The sequence below is a fragment of the Lathyrus oleraceus genome, chromosome 7 (assembly GCF_024323335.1).
Source record: "Lathyrus oleraceus cultivar Zhongwan6 chromosome 7, CAAS_Psat_ZW6_1.0, whole genome shotgun sequence".
NCBI lineage: Eukaryota > Viridiplantae > Streptophyta > Magnoliopsida > Fabales > Fabaceae > Lathyrus > Lathyrus oleraceus.
The window spans coordinates 280265675-280287806 of NC_066585.1; the positions used below are offsets into that span (position 1 = coordinate 280265675).

Sequence of the window (22132 nt, forward strand, 5' to 3'; positions counted from 1 at the left end):
AAAATGTCATAGTTGAGAGTTACTTTCAGATACCTTAGTATCCTCTTCGTCGTTGCTAGGTGTGATATCTTTAGCTTCTGCATGAATCTACTCACCATACCTACACTGTATGCTAGATTAGGCCTTGTGTGACAAAGGTATCAAAGTGATCCAATGAGTTTCTATATTGTGTTGGATCGATATCACCTTCATATGTGTTTTTCGACAGTTGCAATATGGGCTCAGCTGGAATCGATGTTGGGGTTGCAATCTTGCATATTAAATCTCTTGAGTATTTCTCCATCATATCTTCTTTGGTGCATAATCAAGTTTATACTACTCTTGTAGAATCTGATGCTAAGGAAATATGAGAGATTTCCCAAGTCTAACATTTCAAACTCCTCACTTAGGTCATGTTTGAAATCTTCGATCTCCTTCTTGCAACTTCCTTTTATCAACACGTCATCGACATAAAGACATAGTATAAACAACCCACTATTTCTTCTTCTCACATATACTTCATGCTCAGTTATGCACTTCATAAATTCCTTATCCCTTAGGAAACTGTCTATCTTCTTATTCCAAGCTCTTGGGGTTTGCTTAAGTCCATACAAGAATTTATGCAACCTGTATACCTTGCTTTCTTCGCAATATTGGTGAGTTAGATCAAATTTAAAAATCCGATCAATCGATTCCCCTCCTCAATTGTTTGGGTATGAGTTCCATTACTCGACTACTCAAACAATTGTCATCTCTTAAATATTCTTAATCCGATCAAATCCAAATCATTTTCGCAATAACTTAGACAAAAAAGGAAGTGGTTTATAGCCTTTTATTCTCTTCTCTGAATACTTGGATACGAGTTCTCTTACTCGCTTATTCAAGGATTCGTCGTTTATCTAAAACACTTAACTTATATTTAAACACCAGATGGAAATAAAGATGGTCTCGAGCCTTCGATTCCTCTCCTCAATTGTTTGGATATGAGTTTTCTTACTCGACTATTCAAATAATTTTCATCTCTAAAAACTTACAAATCGATTCACCTCAAAACCTTTTCATAATTAAATCAAATCAAACATATTTTTATGATAACTTAGACGAAAAAGGAAATTGTCTAAAGCCTTTTATTCCCTTCTCCGAATACTTGGATATGAGTTTTCTTACTCGACTATTCGAGTATTCGTCGTCCATTCAAAATACCTTAACAATATCAAGCCCATTTGCAAATTAAGGATGAAAAGGGAGATGGTCTAAAGCCTTCTATTCCTCTCCTCGATTACTTGAATACGAGTTTCCTTACTCGACCATTTGAGTAATTGTCATTCAAGAAAAACATTCAACATATTAACTCCACTTCTCGCCCCCGTGCGATCAAAACTTTTTCTCAAAAGAACATTGTTTAATCGCTTCTAAGGCACATACAAACTAGTTCTTAAGCCTCTGTTGAGAGTATACAAACTAATCTTTAGCCATTAGAACGGGATCTAAGCACGTGTTCATTAAAACAAACCAACAAAACGTAGCACCCGAACTACGAAGCTTTGAGTTCCTCGTTGTACCCGAGGATACATAGGAGCGAGACCCTCAATCTTGTCAAGCACCCTAAGATAAACATTTTTGCAATACCTTTTCTTTTTGAACTTTTGATTACTTGAATAAAATAATTAATATAAACTAACATTCAATCGCAAGTTTAACTAAAAAGTTCCAGTTGAGTACAACGGACATGAGGGGTGCTAATAAATTTTTTCCTTGCGTAATCGACTCCAGAACCCGAATTTGGTGGTGACGACCATCTTCTATTTTTAAGGGTTTTCTCGACATTTTCCTTTTCCTTTATTGGAATAAATAAAGTTTGGTGGAGACTCTGTTCAAATCAATTTTTTCTGCGACAATCGCGAAGGATCATATTTTTCGAGATGCGGAAATATATACTGATAGTCAGTAAGAATCCAACAGCAAGGCGAAATTCCATTTAACGGTTATTGTAACATGATGACGGATGAGTTGGTCGACCTGGATGAAGAAAGGGTAGCTTCCTTAGACATTCTCATTAGGAAAAAAGTGAAAATAGATAAATCCTACAACAAAAAGGTTATGTCGAAGGTTTTTATAGTTAGAGATTATGCTTGGAAGGTTATCCTGCGAGTGGATCGAAAGAATCAAGACTAAATACAAAGCGAGAGAGCCTTGTAAGTCAAAAAAGCATTGTGCTCGTGATCGAAAACTTCTTCACAACCAATCTCATGAAAATTTTGGGAAAAATGTTTATAAGAAGCACGAACGAAATCAAAAGTTGGTTGAGTATTAGTTATCAAAGAGGGGTTGAAGGTTTCACCTCTAGGTCGAAGACCGACTATGGAAGCTATGTCAAATAGAGTGGGGATTACCATGGCACATCGCAATTGGATAGTATTGATAGAACCTTCCCATAAAAGAAGGGTTGCAATGAGGATGTTATGGTTGAACTTAAGGACAGTTCTTGATAATTGGATTAAGTCATAAATCTCCCGATCCTTCGAGAATTGCTCTTTCTTTTTCTCTAATTTATCCAACCATATGCCTCATTTGTTATGGAAGGAAAATCAAATAACACATGTTTTGGAGAACTTATAAACCCTAGTTCATAAGCCTTATCTTGAAATATTCTAGGTTTGTGGCCATGGTAACAAGGAAAAAACTTGCTCAATCGTTCATGTTTTCCAGAGGCGAGAAGGAAAGAACCTAAGAAGACTTAAATACTACCAGATATGGAAAAAGGGATAAGTACCAGGGAAGCCCTTACCAATGCTTTCTCCTCTTTCATTAGTTGTGTTGCCATCAACATCGAGAGCACTAATGTCAGCAGTGAGAGGAACTAGAAGTTTTGGTGAATATGAAGAAAACATTTCTATGTTTCTGAGAATTGCTAAGGATGAAAATGAAAGGGTTTTGTGGAATTTCTAAAAAGTTAGGGATTAGAAGAAGAAGAAGTAGTAGAAGAAGAAGAAAGTGTAAAGTGAAAACAAGCAAGTGTTTATAATGAAGAAATGTTTTTGTTTCCCCCCACCAAGCGAGACAAGTGACACTAAAAAGGTGGACACTTGGCTTCTGAGTTTATTTTATGTAAATATTTTATTTAATATGGATTAGTCGTGTGTATATGATTTACTTGGGAAAGCGGAGCCATGATGGGAATTCCCATGCACGTTTGCGACGTGACAGTTTGGTGAAAAATAGTCATGATGACTAAAAACGTCTAATTGATGTGACATGTGCATGCTAATAGGAATAATGTTAACCAGTTACAAAAAATGTCACATTTCTTCCATCTGACATGTATCATCGAAAATGACATTTTTGGGGGACATCTGTTACCATTGATTTTTGGCTAAGAGAAAAGTCAAAGAATTAATCGTCATAGCCACGTTCATATCACTAAGCATCTAAAGCTTAACTCAAAAGCTTTGACATATTGAATGTATTCAACTTGTTGGTTCAACTAAAATAAGTGGGTTCGAGGGCAAGGGTGGATTGGAGGAGTCTCAGGAACAGATCCACAAGATTAGAATCACTGTCTTCTAAACATGGTGTTAAGGACTAAACTAAGTGTTAAGGACTTGGGATATTTTCATGTCCAAAGGCTATGTGGCGAGGAGGTGTCTTAGCCTTCAACAAAGGGGGTAAAGAATTCAGAAACAGATATCCCCGCAATTACTACCACATTCATTTGGTTTTCAGTAGTTTCTCTTTGAAGACGTGTGGACACAAGTTAGAGCATGAAGACATAAGTAGTGGGATACGTGTCAGATTCATAGAAGTTAACTGTGGTCGAAGGTTTTATTTGTAATAGTATATAATGCATGCTTATACATTGTAGTCGAGGTTTTAATTTCTCATTTATTCTCTATAGAACCAAAGTACCCAAGTCACATAGCGAAATGGTTTGTGAGACATGCGAGTTTGCATCTACCACTTAAACTTTCTACAAATCTTTTGTATTCAAAGCATTTACATTAAATGTCATTTACTTCACTCACTTTTCTTTTCATTTATTATCGTTATCCAAAGTATATCTTTTGCATTCAATTGGTCACTATCCAAGTATTTAAATCCAAATCACAGACACTTCTCACGATAACATTTCTTTGCACAAATTTCCTTTGAGATTTTTTGAGTTAATCACTTAAGTGAACTAAACTCGTGATTGTTTACTAAAAACACCAGTAAATAGGGACACACCTTCGAATCTCAGTAACTTTATTTTAGCACCTTTTAATTTATTTTTTAGGTTTGTTAATGACCCATTACTTCGATTGAACTAGCAACCGAGGGGAAAAGCATTCAAGGGAAATGCCTTCGAACCCCATACATCAACTGCATTTTTAGAATCTTTTGTTTATATTTTTTTTATGACCTATTACCTTGGTTAAGCTGACAATAGGGGGAAAAGTATTACTAATCCTTTCGAATTCCAACAACTGCATTTTAGCACACTTTATTATTTATTTATTTATTTATTTATTTATGACCTATTACCTCAGTTGAGATAGCAACCGAGGGGAAAATGTTTGTCCAATTTAATGGAAAATGTAAGCCAACCGAAGTAAAAGCTCTTAGTCAGTCATCTGCAAATTATTAAATTATTTTCTTTTATTAGAAGACATTTCACTACGAGGAAAAGCATCTAATGTAACATGTTATTACCTCGATCCTTAAGCCAACCGATGCAAAAGCTCTTAATCAGGCGTCTGTAAATTATTTTCTTTTATTAAAAGATATTTCACTACTGTCCATATTAGTAACCATAGTGATATGTTAAGGCATACAAACTTCGAATCCCAACACCAACAATTTTTCTTTTTTTGGTTACAAAATGGGCATGTAACTTATAATCATAATATTTATATTGAAATTAAAATATATTTCCCTATGGTCCATAAAAGCAAACGTTGTTAAATGTGCATTCATGTTATCACAGTCGTTTATATCAACCATGATGAAAACTTTAACATATATTTAAGCGAAAGTTCACTCATTTAGGACATAACACAACCGTCTATCTCAAAACAAAACTCTAACTCTCTCTCACCCCTCATCCTAACTCCATGAACGATTGCATACCACTTCTTAAAAAAAATTCAACATATTTTATTATCTCTTATGAATTAAAGACATGTGTTACACGAAACTCATTTCTTTCACTTCCTCGTCACATTTCAGGTACATTATATGTTGTTGTTGATTTTGTTTTTGTTGATATATGTTGTATGTTGTTGTTGATAAAAGTCGTATGTTGTTGATGATTTTGTTTTTGTTTATAAATGTTGTAAAATATTGTTAATGTATGTTGTTGTTGATAAAAGTTGTATGTTATTGGTAATAAAAGTTGTATGCTGTATGTTATTTAACGTATGTTATTGATGATTTTGTTTGTTGATATATGTTGTTTATGGTATGATGTATGTCGTATGTTGTTTAGGCTATGTTGTTGTTGATAAAAATTGTATGTTGTTGGTAATAAAAATTGTATGTTATTTAAGGTATGTGGTTGATGATTTTATTTAATAAAAGTTGTATATTGTTAAGGTATGTTATTGTTAATAAAAGTTGTGTGTTGTTAAGGTATGTTGTCAATTATTTTGTTTTTGTTAATAAAAGTTTTATGTTGTATGTTGCATGTTGTTTAAGGTTTGTTGTTGATGTATGTTGTTGTTAAGGTTTGTTTAATGATATACCTTCTAAATTGTAGTTTCATTATGTTCAGTCAACATGTCACAGAAAATGATTTTATTATATTGTATGTGGTTTAAGTGTTTTTCCCACCCCTTACCGAATATATAACCTTTTGAATTGAAATAGAAAATTGTAATATGAAATATTAAATTATATTAGAAAACAAATTTCACTTATCAATGTTATACAAAATTTCTTCAGTCCATTATCCACATTTCATTCTTTAACGGTTATAAATTGATTTAATGCTTCTAATTCTTCAACAACTCATTCCTTCACCTTTATGCGAAATGCAGATTATGGGTTTCAAAAAGTTTGTACAAGTATAACATTGATTGGTGTAGCTTATTCATCTAATATAATTTCATATCTTTCACCACGGTTGAATTCTAAAACCGTGGTGAAATGTGTTGAAATCTGGAAAAAACAATGTAGGTGTTGGGAATCGAACCATAGACCATAACCTTTTACTATGGTTGTTTGAAATAATCATATAGTGGTATGTTACGCGCTACAACCTTTTTACCACAATTAGTCGTTTGTGGTTGTAAAGAGGTACATACAGCCACAAGCTACCTTACGACGAACCACCATCTATAGTAGAATCTGTCTTCCAACTGTGATAATATATATATTTTTTGTAGTAGGGGTTCTACTTTTTTCTTCTGTTGACAGTTAACCCAAAGAGAAAAGTGGCGCACTATGCATGACAAGCTTCTTTACCTCGTCCTCGAAAGCGAAGTAAAATCTCTTTTTCAACTTAGATAAAATCACTTATTCGTAGTAATGTGTTTGCTAAAATTGACATACCCCTTGTATTAAAAGTCTTCTCAATAATGTAGTCTATCGATACATCTCATTGATATTGTGTCAATAGTAAAGCAAGTATACATTTAGCATGTGGGTGGGCCATTATTCTAAAATATATTGTGATTCTTGATGAAAATCTATAAGACAACACAATGTGGTGGTTTGTAAGCCCTTGTCTCTCTCTATAGCTTACTAACGAAGTACTAACCATTCATTTATTTAGATAAGGATATCCTAACAGGCACCATAAAACAAGGCCTGTGTCATTCAATGGAATAACTATCCTTGTTACTTTTACTCTTATTGTGAACTTGTTGCAATGTAGTTTTTTTTATTAGAACCATTTCGGTAAATTTCTTTTTTCATCTGTGTCAAGGGAAAATTAATTTTGCTATTCCCTTGCCAGGAATCATGTATTTTATTCCTGCTTTAAAAATTTCCAGAATAAAAAGTTCTTTTTTCTCATAACTAGCAACCTCACTCATGTAGTCAAATTCACTTTTCATAAGTTCTTAAGTGCAATAAACCATAAACACAGAAAAGCTTCTTGGGTAGTCTTGTTCGATATCATTAAACAAAATATATATACAATTTGTCAATCTAATGGTTATTTTTTCCCATCTATAAAACTCTACAAGATGCCTAGTAAACTATGTCAGTCTCTCTAGGTGACAGTATCATAGCCCATTAAAGCGAGACGTTATATTTTGGAAGACATCTTCGGTACAAGGAATAGTGAGGCCACCCATGGGATGATTGTATCCAAACTCTTCCTTAGCTTCGCACAACAAGTCTTGAAACGATGGTTGGTTCAAGTATGATATGGGGATTACACACCGCTTTTGTTTTTCTCCAACATATACTGCAAGATATCCTTTTGGCATATCTGCAGTTTTCGAAGCTGCTCGGTTTGTAGCAAATGATGCCTTTCTGATGATACCAGAGAAACGAAAGCCCATAGTTGTATTTGTGTAAAAACTTGAGAAGAATTTATTTTTAAAAAGACTAGAAAGAGGCAAGTTTGTGAATTGGAATGCTTTAGGTAGTGAATGATTTGTGTTGGTTGTAAATGCTTGTAGCCATGAATATATATAGATAAATGAATGTTGAAAAATAGTTGGCGACTTGAATGACTTGTGAAGGAGAAAAAATGTACAAAGGAGACAAGAGATATATAAGATCACATGGATTGTCTTAGAGGTCTTTCCCAAAGATCAAATAGTTTGATGTAATTGATTATACACATCAACCCCACCTTATTTTAAGAAAATCAACATATCACACCACCATAAAACAGATTAATCTATGCAATATAGAAATGTTTAATTGACCTTGTTACTTATTTAGCACGGAAGGGACCACAATGTTCTGTTCGGGTATGCAAAATTCATGTAGTTTGTCTTGCAAAAATATAAAATGTGGTTCATAGTAATCTTGTATTCAATATTGCTTCTCTTCTTGTCTCCAAACACTGTTTCTGAGCTTCTATCAATCAGATCCTGCACTAATTGCACATAAATCTGATATATATTTAGCTGGTAGATGTAAGATGTCTAAAGCATGTCTACCATTGGATTAGCTATAACAAAACCTAACAGCAGACATCAGGTTTCTTTCACCATTGCGCTGTCTTAATCCTTGAAAATGACTTCTATTAGACAAAGCATGTTCATGTTCTTCCACTTAGCTTCCTAATCCTTGAAAATGACTTATATAAAACAGTACCATGCGATCCCTTGTCCGTCACTAGGCCCTACTACAACACATCAAATTACATTCATTGGTTAATTGGTTTGAAGAGGCCTTTAGCAACTATATATACACTACTCCTTGTTTTCACAACCAACACAAGTCTTTTACATCCTAAGCAATTACAACTCAATATCTATTTCTCATCCAGTCCTTTAATATAAAAGAAACAATGGGTTTCCGCAGTATTATGAGAAGAACGTCATTTTCCAGAACCCAAGGATCTACCAAGGGATTTGAAGTCCCTAAAGGCTATCTTGCCGTCTATGTTGGAGAAACAATGAGGCGGTTTGTGATTCCAGTTTCATACTTAAACCAACCATTGTTTCAAGAATTATTAAATGAAGCAGAAGAAGAATTTGGATATGATCATCCCATGGGTGGACTCACAATCCCGTGCAGTGAAGTTGAATTCCTAAACCTCACTTCTCGTTTGAATTGAGCGGAAAATCATGATAATGAAGATTTAGATAGATTAGTGTAGGCTAATTTGAGTAGAAGGCATTTTTTTCTATTAGGAATTTTTTTCTCATTTAATTTGTGCCTTGGATCAATCGTTCCTACGGAAACAGAAGATGTTCCCTGAATGAGAATGTTATGACTTATGACAACATATTATTGTTAAATCATTTTTAACTTTGCCCAATCTCCACAAATTATAATATTTACAGCAGTATTCCAGAATAAAAAGCACAATAAAATATACATACTCCATGGTCAGCTTTCTACACATTTTCAGCCCAAAAAACCAATTAAACAAGTAATAAAAAGCACAATCCATCTTGCAGTGTAACATAGATGTAAAATATTAGTTATTTACACTAATTAGTTGGTTAGACTAATTAATTGTTTTTATTGACTAATAAAAGTGAACAGAAGCACACTAAGATCATTGGCATGCATATGTTTTCCATGGGTTTGAAGTGATGAAAACTTCGCCAGAGAATTAAAGTGTGTAGGGTTCTTAACAACTGCCAAGGCAAGTGATTACTTGTAGGCAATTCCCACCATACAATAATGAAGAGTATACAATCAAAAGGACTTTCCGTGCCATCACAAAGTACTAGTCCTGCAAGCTGTAATCACATAGAAAGCTGTTAGGACATTGAAATCCTCATGGAAGAAAGATCAAGAACATTGAAAATTCAATTTAAAGAAAGATTAAGATATGAGAGAGAGTGAAGCAACAAACTCAGTTATTGAGCTTGAAGCAATTGTAATCAATACATCAAGAATATATAGCTTCTACTACAAGCTTTAAAACCAACTCAACAAACTTGTAAGTAACAACTTTTCTAAAATAGAAAGTGCTCCAACTAACTTTTGAATTCAATTACTATAAATGAAAAGTTTCTTAGAAGCCAAAATAAGCCTTGATAAATTCATCACTTGTATGCTTTCATGCATTTTGTTCTTTTCAACAACCTCTCCCAATGGTAAATGTCTAACATGCCAATCTTCAAAACTAAAAGTGTTAAACTTGGTAGAATGTAAAGGTTTAGTGAGGAAATATGACTAATTCTCTTGATAGGAGATAGGTAGTAATTTCAATATGCCTTGTTGAAATTTCTATCTTTAAATGACAATCAACCTTAAGATGTTTTTTACTTTCATAATAAACGGGAATAGATGCTATGCACAAGACACTTTGATTATCACAATATAAAACAAGTGTTTGGAGCATGTGGATATCTCCGTAGTTAAAACTCTATTTTGATTGGGAAGTTAGCCATTGAAAACCTCCAATTCTTGTATAAGGAGGTTCGTGGACATAATCTGTCAAAAGCTATCACCATAGTGGAAATTCTCAAGAAGAAAATCTAAGTGAGACGAGTAGGTCATTCATTAGCCCTGATCTTTATAATTACCTGGTTCATTTCTCTCATACATTAACTCTTTACTTTCCTGTTATTTATTTCCTCGGCAAATCCATTTTCTTATTTATGTTGCTTTTACTTTGTTTTACAAAAGCTTTTAAACTTTGTTTTTGTGCAAGATTTTGTTTTGAAAATGGACATTCAATCCCACACAATTCACCCCTCCTTTTTTGGAATCTCATGTCCAACAAGTGGTACACATGTTTAAAGACCAATTATTTCGGAAGGAAGATGATGACTACAAACACTTATGCTTTTAACAAGAGTCTTTTCATGATTACACCTCCACCATTTGTTGGTGATAGGTTTGACTTATGGAAAGAGATATTTGAAACTTTTATCAAAGACAATGGTTTTGAAATGTAGGATATTTTAATCAATGACCCATTTATTCCTACATTCTCCTTTAATGATGAGTTAGTAAATAAACCTGATTTTGATTGAATCAAAGAAGATTTAAGAAAATTCTAACTTTTTTTAAAGTTAATTTTTTTTAATAAATACTTTAAGTTTCAAGGTATTTTATTATGCTTTTACTTGTGATTTATCCAATAAAGTATGGACACTCTTGAAATGATTTACGGAATTTCTCCAAATATCAAGCAAAACGGAATGCACACACAACCCCATGAAGTTGAAATATCAGATAAATGTGGGAGTCATTCCCAAAGATGTTTATTAACGATTTCCCTTGGACGCTTTATCAGAAACTATGTCTTTAACAACTATATGAAGATTAGGAATTAGATTCAGAAATATGATCAAAAAGACCTTTTGTAATTGGACTTTGATTTTCAATCATCACAATTCATCCCCTAGTGTTTGGAATCACTTGGTCAATAAAAATCCCAATGGTCACTCTTTATGGACAAGGTGCAGACCTCATGGTCTAAGGTTGAACCTTATTGGTGGGAGACACAATATTAAAAGAGTTTATATAGAATGGTGCTCACTTGTAAAAAAATCCCCTTTGACTCACTGCGAGTGCCACTTATTGTGAAATTGAAATGTTTCACCATACCAAACTATTGTTGAATTCTTACAATAATATTAATTTCGTTGTTGGTAAAGATGTATAGGACAAAGAACAATGGAAACAAAAGTAAACCGTCACAATTAACCAAAATAACTTACAATCAATTAAAGTAAGCAAATCATTTAACAAGTCATGGCGCCCCCTTCAGCACATAGTATTTGCACTTTAGTACTCTCCTGGCTTGGTAGTAGTCTAAGACAGTGCCAACATGCTTGACGTGCTCGTCGTGCCCACTAGTGCCATCATTAGACTCAAGCTTTGCGGCTTCTCCAATGACCTAGAGATGAGGCACTCTGCTATTCTTCTTGTGAATGGGTTTTGCTGACGATGAGTAGAGTGTCACTTCAGGGATTTTTGTTTGTGCCTCCTTCGCAGACGACGAGAAGAAAGAGTCTGTGGGTGGGTTTCTTCAGGCGTCATGTGGTTGCTATCCCACCAGAGTCATGTGGTGGAGAATGATTTTCGGAATTAGGAGGGAACGGGCTCTTGGGCTCTAGACAGTTGCAAACTGGCATCGACTAGAGCGATCACCAGAATAGCTCCAGCTTGGTCGACTACATTTTACATACTGCAACCCAAACTTCTCAACTACATTTTACATAGAATATAGATGTATTTAAGAAGTAATAATAAGAAAATAAAAGCGAACACAAACACACTATTGATGTCAGCAGGAACAAACTAAGAGTTGGTTTGCTTAAGATTTACATTTACTGCTAGAAGTAACAAGAACAGGTTACTTACCAACCCAAGGCATATTGTGGTTACTTATAGTCAATTCACGCCTTACAATAAGGTCTCACTTTACAGCTAAATTATATGTTGCGACGGTAGTTGTTGAGATTTTGGAATCAGTAGGGTCTTGATGACGACTATAGAATCAAAAGGATTTTCTCTGCTCTTTACAAGGTCTTGTCTTGCAAGTTGTTATGACTAAAGCCTTTTTTTTTACTGCAGGCATTATAATACCATTAAATCGATATGGAATTTAAGCTTCTAATAGACCAATGACTAATAGTAATGAGTAAATATGTCTCAACAAGTGAAGAAATTTCCTTCAGCTGTCATACCATGACATTAGGACTAATCAAAGAAGTCCACAAAAAATTGAAAATGTGAGATGTCTAGGAACAAACAAAAATTGAGTACTTGAATTCATTGTCATTAAACTCTATATTTGTCAATCTAATGCTCATTTTTTCCCATCTTTACAATTTGCTAAGATGCCTACTTTACAAAAACATATCTCTACTAAGCTATGTTAGTCTCTTTTGGTGTTAGTTCATAGCCCATTCAAGCCGGAGGTTATATTTTGGAATACATCTTCTGTGCAAGGAAAGGTGAGGCCACCTGTCGGATGATCGTATCCAAACTCTTCCTCAGCTTGACTCAGCAAGTCTTGAAATGACGGTTGGGTCAAGTATGATATTGGGATCACAAATCGCTTTAGTTTCTCTCCAACATACACAGCAACATGTCCTTTTGGCATTGCTATAGCTTTTGAAGAGGATGCTCTTCTGATCATACTAGGAAAACGAAAACCCATTGTTGTGTTAAAACTTGAAAAGAAGTTGTTTTAAAAGAGACTTGTAAGCAAGAGACAGTTTTGTTGATATTGTAATGCTTTAGAATGTGAATGATTTTTGCTGGTACTAAATGCTTGTAGCAAAGGATATATATAGATAAATGAATATTGAGAAACTATTGAGTATTGACTACTTGAATGATTGGATAAGGAGGGGTATAGTTTAGTGTAAGATTACGAAGATGGGGTCATAGGATCTACAAGGAGACAAGAGCATCTATAAGATCACATGCTATTGTTTTTGAGAATTTTCACAAAGTACAAATGTTAAAATAGATAATACACCAACATATCACACCACCAGAAAGTTTAATTGACCTTGTTACTTATTTATCAAGGCAGGGACCGCACAATTCTGTTGAATAATGGTTCTCTACTTGCTTCCACACACTGTTTTTGAGCTGCCATCAACCAAGTCCTGCATAAATTGAACATAATTCCGATATATTAGTTGATAAATGTATATTAGCTGGCTTCTCAATTCAAAGAAGCATGTGAAGTGAGATGTCTAAAACCATGTCTACCATTGAAATAGCTATAGCAACTAACATCAGGTTTCATTCACCATTGCATTGTTTTAATTTCAAGTAGATTATCTCAGAATGTGGGGTATGTATGTTCATGTTCTTCCATTTAGCTTCCTAATCCTTGAAAATGACTTCTATAAGACAGTAACATGTGATGCCTTGTCTCTCCCTAGGCCCTACTATAACTCATCAACTTGCATTCATTTGTTAATTGATCAACTATATATACACTATTCCCCGGGTTCTTAAGAAACATAAGTCTCTTGCATTCTAAATTATCATCATTCAAATATTTCTTTCTCAGCCAATCCTATATAACCATAAAAAATACAATGGGTTTCCACATAACAAGTATCATCAGGAAGGCATCACTTTCAACATCCCAAGCATCTACCAAAGGATTTGAAGTCCCTAAAGGCTATCTTGCCGTCTATGTTGGAGATAAATTGAGGCGGTTTGTGATTCCGCTATCATACTTGAACCGACCATTGTTTCAAGAATTATTAAATCAAGCAGAAGAAGAATTCGGATATGATCATCCTATGGGGGGGCTTACAATCCCATGCAGCGAGGATGAATTCTTAAACCTCACTTCTCGCTTGAATTGAGCTGTAAATCATGCTAATGGAGATTTAGATAGATTAGTTCGAGATAGACTAGTTGAGATTAATTTGTTCAGAAAGCACTTTCTTCAGTTATGAAGATTTTTCATTTTCTTTCTGCCATATATTATTCCTTAGGAAATCAAAATGTTTCCTGACTGAGAATATTAATGATACAAGAGATTGTTCAAACACTTATATATTTGCTTATATTTAATAATGATGTGTATTAACTATGAGAATTCTTAATACATGTGAATAGTGGCAATACATTTTATAACTAGAAATGGTATTTAATGAGATCCGATGCTTGAGGTTCATTAGCCCATCATATTAAATTTTGGGGCGGACCATCGGTGTTCTGCAAAACTTATTTCCCTTCCCTCCAAAATTTGCAAGAGCAGTTTTATACCTCTCTCTAGAGTTTGTTCGTTGCTTAATGCCGACATCTTCTGCATATAAACATTGCTGCCAGTTCTTATGTTTCTTTGTTACTTTCTTTCCTATGTCTTATGACTTTGTTAGGTTCTTTTTACCAGTGTAGTTTAATTTCCAGTCTAGTATCCAATTGGTGTAAGTTCGTTTGTATGTTGAAATCAAAAGTTAATCGAAAATATATGGAGACTTTTGAGGAAAATGTATTAGACAACACCATGGGGTGGTTTTTGAGCCTTTGTCTATCTCTTAACCATTCAATTCTTTAGATAAATATATCTTGAGAAAAAGGCATCATAGAATTAGGCCTGTGTTATTAAGTGGAATAATTGACTTTGTTACAGCCACTGTTATTGTGCATTTGGTTGTAAAGTTATGTAGTTTAAAAGAAAACTATAATAAATTCATCTTTCACCATTTGTCCTAGGGAAAATAAATGAGCTCTGCTCTTGCTAGGAATCATCAGTTATTATATATTCCTTCTTTGAAAATTCCAGGATACCAACTCCTTTTTTTATTATAGCAAACAACATTATTTATATAGTATATTTCTTAAGTTGCTAAGTGCAATAAACCAAAAACATGGAGATGATGTTTGAGTAATTGAATTCATTATCATTAAATTCTAACTCTGTCAATCTAATAGTCAGTTTTTCACATCATTAGAATATGCTAAGATGCCTAGTTTACAAAAACATATCTCTACTAAGCTATGTCAGTCTCTTTTGGTGTTAGTTTCATAGCCCATTCAAGCCACAAGTTATATTTTGGAATACATCTTCTGTGCATGGAATGGTGAGGCCACCCATCCGATGATCGTATCCAAACTCTTCCTCGGCTTTACACAGCAAGTCTTGAAACGAAGGTTGATTCAAGTATGATATTGGAATCACAAATCGCTTTAGTTTCTCTCCAACATACACAGCAACATATCCTTTTGGCATGGGCATAGCTTTTGAAGATGATGCTCTTCTGATCATACTTGGAAAACGAAAACCCATTATATTATGCGTAGAAAGTTGAAAAGAAGATGTTTTGAAAAAGACTTGTAAGCAAGGGAAAGTTTTTGATATTGTAATGCTTTAGGATTTGAATGATTTGGGTTGGTTGTAAATGCTTGCAGCAATGAATATATATATAGAGAGATAAATGAATATTAAGAGAGTATTGGGTACATGAATGATTGGTGAAGACTAGAGTATAAGATAAGAGTGTACAAGGCGACAAGAGCGTAGATAAGATGACATGGTATTGTCTGAGAGGTCTTTGGAAATCATCAAATAATATAATAGACAATACACCAACATATCACACCACCACCACCAAGTTTAATTGACCTTCATATGTTTATCAAGGCAGGGACCGCAAAGTGCTGTTCTGGTACGCAAAATTCAAAAATATAAAATGTGGTTCGTAGTGGTTTGTGATCTTCTTGCCTCCTAACACTGTTTATGAGATGTTATCAATCAGGTCCTACACCGGTTGCGCATAAATGTGCTATGTATTTAGCTGGTAGAAGTGTATTAGCTGGATTGTTAGTTCGAAGAAACATGTGATGTGATATGTCCAAAGCATGTCTACCATTGAAATAGCTATAACAAAATGCAACAACAGACATCAGGTTTCTTTCACCATTGCATTGCCTTAATTTCAAGTGAGTTTTTGAAGGTGGGGTATGTGCATCTTCTTCCATTTAGCTTCCTAATCTTTGAAAATGACTTCTATTAGACAAAACCATGTGACCCCTTGTGTCTTAGTATCCCCTATCACATCATGTTTGTTAAGAATATTAGTCATAACTGTAATTGATATTATTTCCTATTGTATATTCCCTATTTACATATAAATATACACTATGTGTGATCATATTAGACACACAGAGATACAATTACAATATGGTATCTAGAGCTGGTTGACCTACTGTCTTCCACAAAATAAAAATAAATTTTTTTTTTCTTTCCGGCCACCCACAGCGCCGCCGCCGTCTCCGCCGCTCCTGTCGACTTTTCGGCGAGATTCCTATACGCCGGAATCGTCTCCTACAGATCGGCCAGATTCACTGCCTTCCGCCGCCGCACGCGTCCGCACACGTCTCTCCTTCATCGCACGTGAATCTCACGCGTTGGACAATCAGCCGCGCATCCGCTGCCCCCAGCCGTCGCCGTTTTTCCAGATCTGCTCTCGGTTTTTCGTTCCGAGCCATCAAATATCATGGGAGATACCGATTCCATCATGTTCACTAAAATTCCACTTATTCCGTGTGAGAAACTGACCGGAACAGCCAACTACAACATATGGGCTGGTGCTGTCAAGATGTGGTTTCACGGTCAGGGATATGAGGATCACTTAACTACAAAAGCCGATACTATTCTCGCCGCCAAACGCGATAAGTGGAAACAAACCGATGCTTCTCTATGCACTGTGTTATGGTTTTCCATAGCAACTAATCTCCAAGCACAGTACCAAGCCTATACCACTTGCTACGAGGTTTGGGAAAAGGCCAAGAAAGTCTTCTCAAATGATGTCCATAATCTTTACAGTGTCATCACCAAACTCCGCTCTTTGAAATTGGAGAATATGGATATGCAAGGCTATCTGACTCAGCTTGACGCGTTAAAGGCAAATTTCACAACCTTAATGCCTTTTACAAAAGATGCAACAACTTATGCTGAACAACAAAGTAAGTATTTCATGGTCATGGCACTTGCTGGACTGCCATCTGAACTTGATTCCGTTCGGAATCAGATTTTATCAGGTACCAACGTTCCTAACTATGAAGCAGTTAGTGAACAATTGTTACGCTTGGCTACACCTCATGCTTTTGGACCGGTCCCTACTTCCTCTCCCACTGAATCATCTGCTCTTGCTTCCCACTATCACGGTCGTGGTGGACGAACCGGTGGACGAGGTGGACGTCAAAGTATTCGTTGTAACTATTGCAATCGTTACGGTCACATTGAAGCCGATTGTCGTACAAAGGCAAGAGAACAACAACGACAACCACGGATCGCTGCTGTTGCTCAACCGGATATCACTAAAGATGTCACTATTCCCGCCGCTGATTACAATGATTTCCTCCAATACAAAGCAGCCCATCAACAATCATCATCTGCCGCTGTTGCTCAGTCGGGTAATCCTGTAGCTTTTGTCTCTACATCTTCACTTGGTCCTTGGGTCCTTGACTCTGGGGCATCTGATCATATGACTGGTAATAAATCTCTTTTATCTCATTTGTCTTATTCTGATTCTTTGCCTTCTGTCACTGTGGCGGATGGTTCTAAAGCCAAAGTTCAAGGCCTTGGTCAGGCACATCCACTTCCAAACTTGTCTTTAGAGTCTGTCCTTTACATTCCTGGTTGTCCCTTTAATCTAATATCTGTTCACAAGCTTATTCGTACTCTTGATTGTTCAGTTCTTTTTAATGCTAATTCTGTTCATATCCAGGATCGACGTACAGGACGGACGATTGGAGCAGGGAGTGAAGCTGGAGGATTATATCATCTTTCTCCACCGGTGGCCTGTGCTTCTATTGCTTCTCAAGAACTCACACATCAACGTTTGGGTCACCCTAGTCAAAATAAAATGCGTCTTTTAGTTCCTAGTCTTTCTAAGCTTTCTTCTTTTGAGTGTCAGTCCTGTCAATTAGGCAAACATACTCGTAGTACTTATTGTCAACGAGTAAATAAAAGTGTTGCATCACCTTTTGCTTTAGTTCACTCTGATATTTGGGGTCCTAGTCGTGTGAAGTCTACTTTAGGATACTATTACTTTGTAACGTTCATCGACGATTACTCACGATGCACTTGGTTATTTCTAATGAAAAATCGTTCAGATGTTTTCCGTATATTCCAAGAGTTTTATGCTGAAATTAAAAATCAGTTTAATACTACCATTAAAATTTTACGCACAGATAATGCTCGTGAATATATGTCATCCCAGTTTCAATCTTTTTTAACATTACAGGGAATTATTCACCAATCATCATGTGCTCATACACCACAACAAAACGGTGTTGCTGAACGGAAGAATCGTCATTTAGTTGAAACTGCACGGACTCTTCTTCTTCACCACAATGTACCCTCTCGTTTTTGGGGTGATGCTCTCCTCACCGCATGTCACCTTATCAACCGAATGCCTTCCTCGGTCCTTCAAGATCAGATTCCATACTCTATCTTGAATCCGGAACACGATCTCTACCCCATTCCCCTTCGTGTGTTTGGTTGCACATGCTTTGTTCATGATCTTAATCCAGGTAAAGACAAACTTTCCGCTAAATCTCTCAAATGTATTTTTCTAGGCTACTCACGTATACAAAAGGGATATCGTTGTTTTTGTCCTCAACTTCAACGGTATATTGTCTCTTCCGATGTAACATTTTTTGAAGGTTCTCCTTTTTTCTCTGCCTCTTCGTCCTCCCAGGAGATTTGTAATTTAGATGATCAAGATATCCCTTCTGTCATCCCCACACCCATTAAACCTCCTTTGCAGGTATATCAGCGACGCACAACGCGTCCATCGGCAGTTAGAGATGATATTGATCCACCAGCACCATCTCCTACTCCAATTGTTCCTCCAGCTACGTCACCTGAACTTGACCTTCCAATAGCATTACGAAAAGGTATTCGATCTCATAATCCAAATCCTAAATATGTTTGTGCTTTAAATTATGACCGTCTATCTACTTCCTATGTTTCTTTTGTGTCTGCTTTGGATTCTGTGTCTATTCCTAAGTCTACAGGTGAAGCTATGACTGATCCCAATTGGCGTCAGGCGATGGTGGAAGAAATGACTGCATTGCATTCAAATAACACTTGGGACATTGTTCCTTTACCTCCAGACAAAACTACAGTGGGCTGTCGATGGGTTTATACAGTGAAAATTGGACCAGATGGTCAGATTGATCGTTTTAAAGCTCGTTTGGTAGCCAAGGGATACACACAAATATTTGGCCTTGATTATGGTGACACCTTTTCTCCAGTGGCCAAGATTAGTTCAGTCCGTCTCTTCCTTGCATTGGCTGCTATTAATCATTGGTCGCTTCATCAGTTGGATATTAAAAATGCATTCTTACACGGAGAATTGGAGGAGGAAGTGTATATGGATCAACCTCCAGGTTTTACTATTCCTGGTAATTCAAGATTTGTTTGTCGGCTCAATCGATCTCTTTATGGGCTAAAACAATCTCCACGTGCTTGGTTTGGTCGCTTCAGCTCTGCCTTGATACAGTTTGGTATGACTAGATGTGAAGCAGATCATTCTGTTTTCTTCCTTCACTCTTCCAACGGACAACACATCTTTCTTGTGGTTTATGTTGATGACATTGTTATCACTGGAGACGATACAGACGGTATTCAGCGACTCAAAACTCATCTTTTCAAAAACTTTCAGACAAAAGATTTGGGTCCACTCAGATACTTCTTAGGTATTGAGGTTGCACAGTCCTCATCAGGCATTGCAATTAACCAACGTAAGTATGCATTAGACATCCTAACTGAAACTGGTATGCTTGACTGTCGTCCGATTGATACTCCTATGGATCCCAATGTCAAGCTTCTTCCGGGTCAGGGGGAGTTGTTGAAAGACCCGGGAAGATATCGACGTTTAGTGGGTAGACTCAATTATCTTACCGTCACCAGACCGGATATTACTTTTGCAGTGAGTATTGTGAGTCAATTCCTTAATGCTCCTTGTGATACTCATTGGAATGCCGTTATTCGGATTCTCAGATATATAAAGAATGCACCAGGAAAAGGCCTATTATATGAAGATAAGGGTGATGCAAAAATCACTTGTTACTCAGATGCAGATTGGGCAGGATCACCGTCGGATAGGAGATCCACTTCTGGATATTGTGTTCTTATTGGAGGAAATATGATCTCATGGAGAAGCAAGAAACAAAGCACAGTTGCATTATCTAGTGCTGAAGCTGAATATCGGGCTATGGCAGCAGCCTCAAAAGAACTTGCTTGGCTTAAGAATTTGCTCTCAGAACTTAGGTTCGGTGACCTTCAGAACACAAAACTCATATGCGACAATCAAGCGGCACTCCACATTGCGTCCAATCCGGTTTTCCATGAACGGACCAAGCATATAGAAATAGATTGTCACTATGTAAGAGACAAGGTACTGTCGGGAGAAATAACCACGGAATTTGTCAAATCTGAAGATCAATTGGCTGATATGTTTACCAAGTCTCTCAAGGGTTCTCGAGTGAATTATATTTGTAACAAGCTCGGATCATACAATATATACGATCCGGCTTGAGGGGGAGTGTTAAGAATATGTTATCAATCAATTAGTATTGATTGATATTCAATTAGTCATAACTGTAATTGATATTATTTCCTATTGTATATTCCCTATTTGCATATAAATATACACCATGTGTGATCATATTAGACACACAGAGATACAATTACAATAGATAATTTCTTACAAAAGAAAGAGAGAAAGTGTTTGGCTCAACATATATATAATTTCTTACAAATCATAGTCTAACACTCTTAATTTTCCCTTAGTTATTTATGGTACATAAATGTTCATATTTCTGATTTAATAAGAAAATCCTATTTTTTAACAGGATAAGTTAGGCAGATTGTTATTGATTTGTTGATGACTCATAATGAAATATTAGAGATTCATAAGTTAGGCAGATTGTATTGCAGATGTTAACATATAACTTTTTTTATGTACGTCAATATATGAAAGAAATGATCCTAGAAACCTTGAAACACAAGTAATTTATTGCAGTATTTCCATTAACGGCAAGATAAGAACAGTTGCATAATATAACCGAGTAATGATACTGCTGTATATATTATAATTTGTTGAGATCTGGAACAAGCTAAAAATGATTTAAGAATCTTTTGTCGTTACATTCTCATTGAGGGAACGTTTTCTGTTTCCGTAGGAATGATACATAAATGGAACACAAAATGAAAAATAAAAACCCTTCTGTTAAAATTAGCCTCAACTAATCTACCTAATTCTCTATTAGCTTGATTTACAACTCAATTCAAGCGAGAAGAGAGGTTTAAGAATTCATCCTCACTGCATGGGATTGTAAGACCGCCCATAGGATGATCATATCCGAATTCGTCTTCTGCTTCATTTAATAATGCTTGAAACAATGGTTGGTTCACGTATGATACTGGAATCACAAACCGCCTCATTTTATCTCCAATGTAGATGGCAAGATAGCCTTTAGGGACTTCAAATCCTTCGGTAGATCCTTGGGATGTTGAAAATGATGCCTTTTTGATAATACTTGTTATGTGGAAACCCATTGTTTTTTATGTTAAAGGATTGGATGAGAAAATAGATATTGAGTTGTGATGGTTTAGGATGCAAAAGACTTGTGTTGCTTGTGAAACAAAGGAGTGATGTATATATATAGTTGTAATAGGGTCTACTGAGGGAGAAGGGATCACATGGCATTGTCTAACAGAGGTCATTTTCAAGGATTAGGAAATTTAAGGCAATGCAATGGTGAAAGAAACCTGATGTCTGTTGTTGCATGTTGTAATAGTTAATCCAATGGTAGACATGGTTTAGACATATCACATCTTTCTTCAAATTGACAAATCAACTAATATACATCTACCAGCTAAATATTTATCAGATTTATGTGGAATTTGTGTAGGACCTGGGTGATATCAGCTCAAAAACAGTGTTTGGACCACATTATATCAAGATCATGAGCCACTATGAACCACAATTTTTATTTTTGCAAGACAATACAAACTCTGTGAAATTTGCATACCAGAACAGAACTTTGCGGTCCCTGCCTTGATAAACAAGTATGAAGGTCAATT

General features: G+C 35.7%; 1 protein-coding gene across 1 annotated transcript; it reads left to right on the top strand.

The window, feature by feature from the left end:
* Positions 1-8343: 8343 nt before the first annotated feature.
* Positions 8344-8895, top strand: LOC127106546 (auxin-induced protein 10A5). Its single transcript, XM_051043829.1, has one exon. It carries the CDS (start codon positions 8429-8431, stop codon positions 8696-8698), a length of 270 nt encoding a protein of 89 aa, XP_050899786.1. The 5' UTR covers positions 8344-8428; the 3' UTR covers positions 8699-8895.
* Positions 8896-22132: the final 13237 nt, after the last annotated feature.

Bases quoted from the DNA above. Each gene is read 5' to 3' on its own strand.
- LOC127106546 (XM_051043829.1), top strand. From the start codon at position 8,429: ATGGGTTTCCGCAGTATTATGAGAAGAACGTCATTTTCCAGAACCCAA.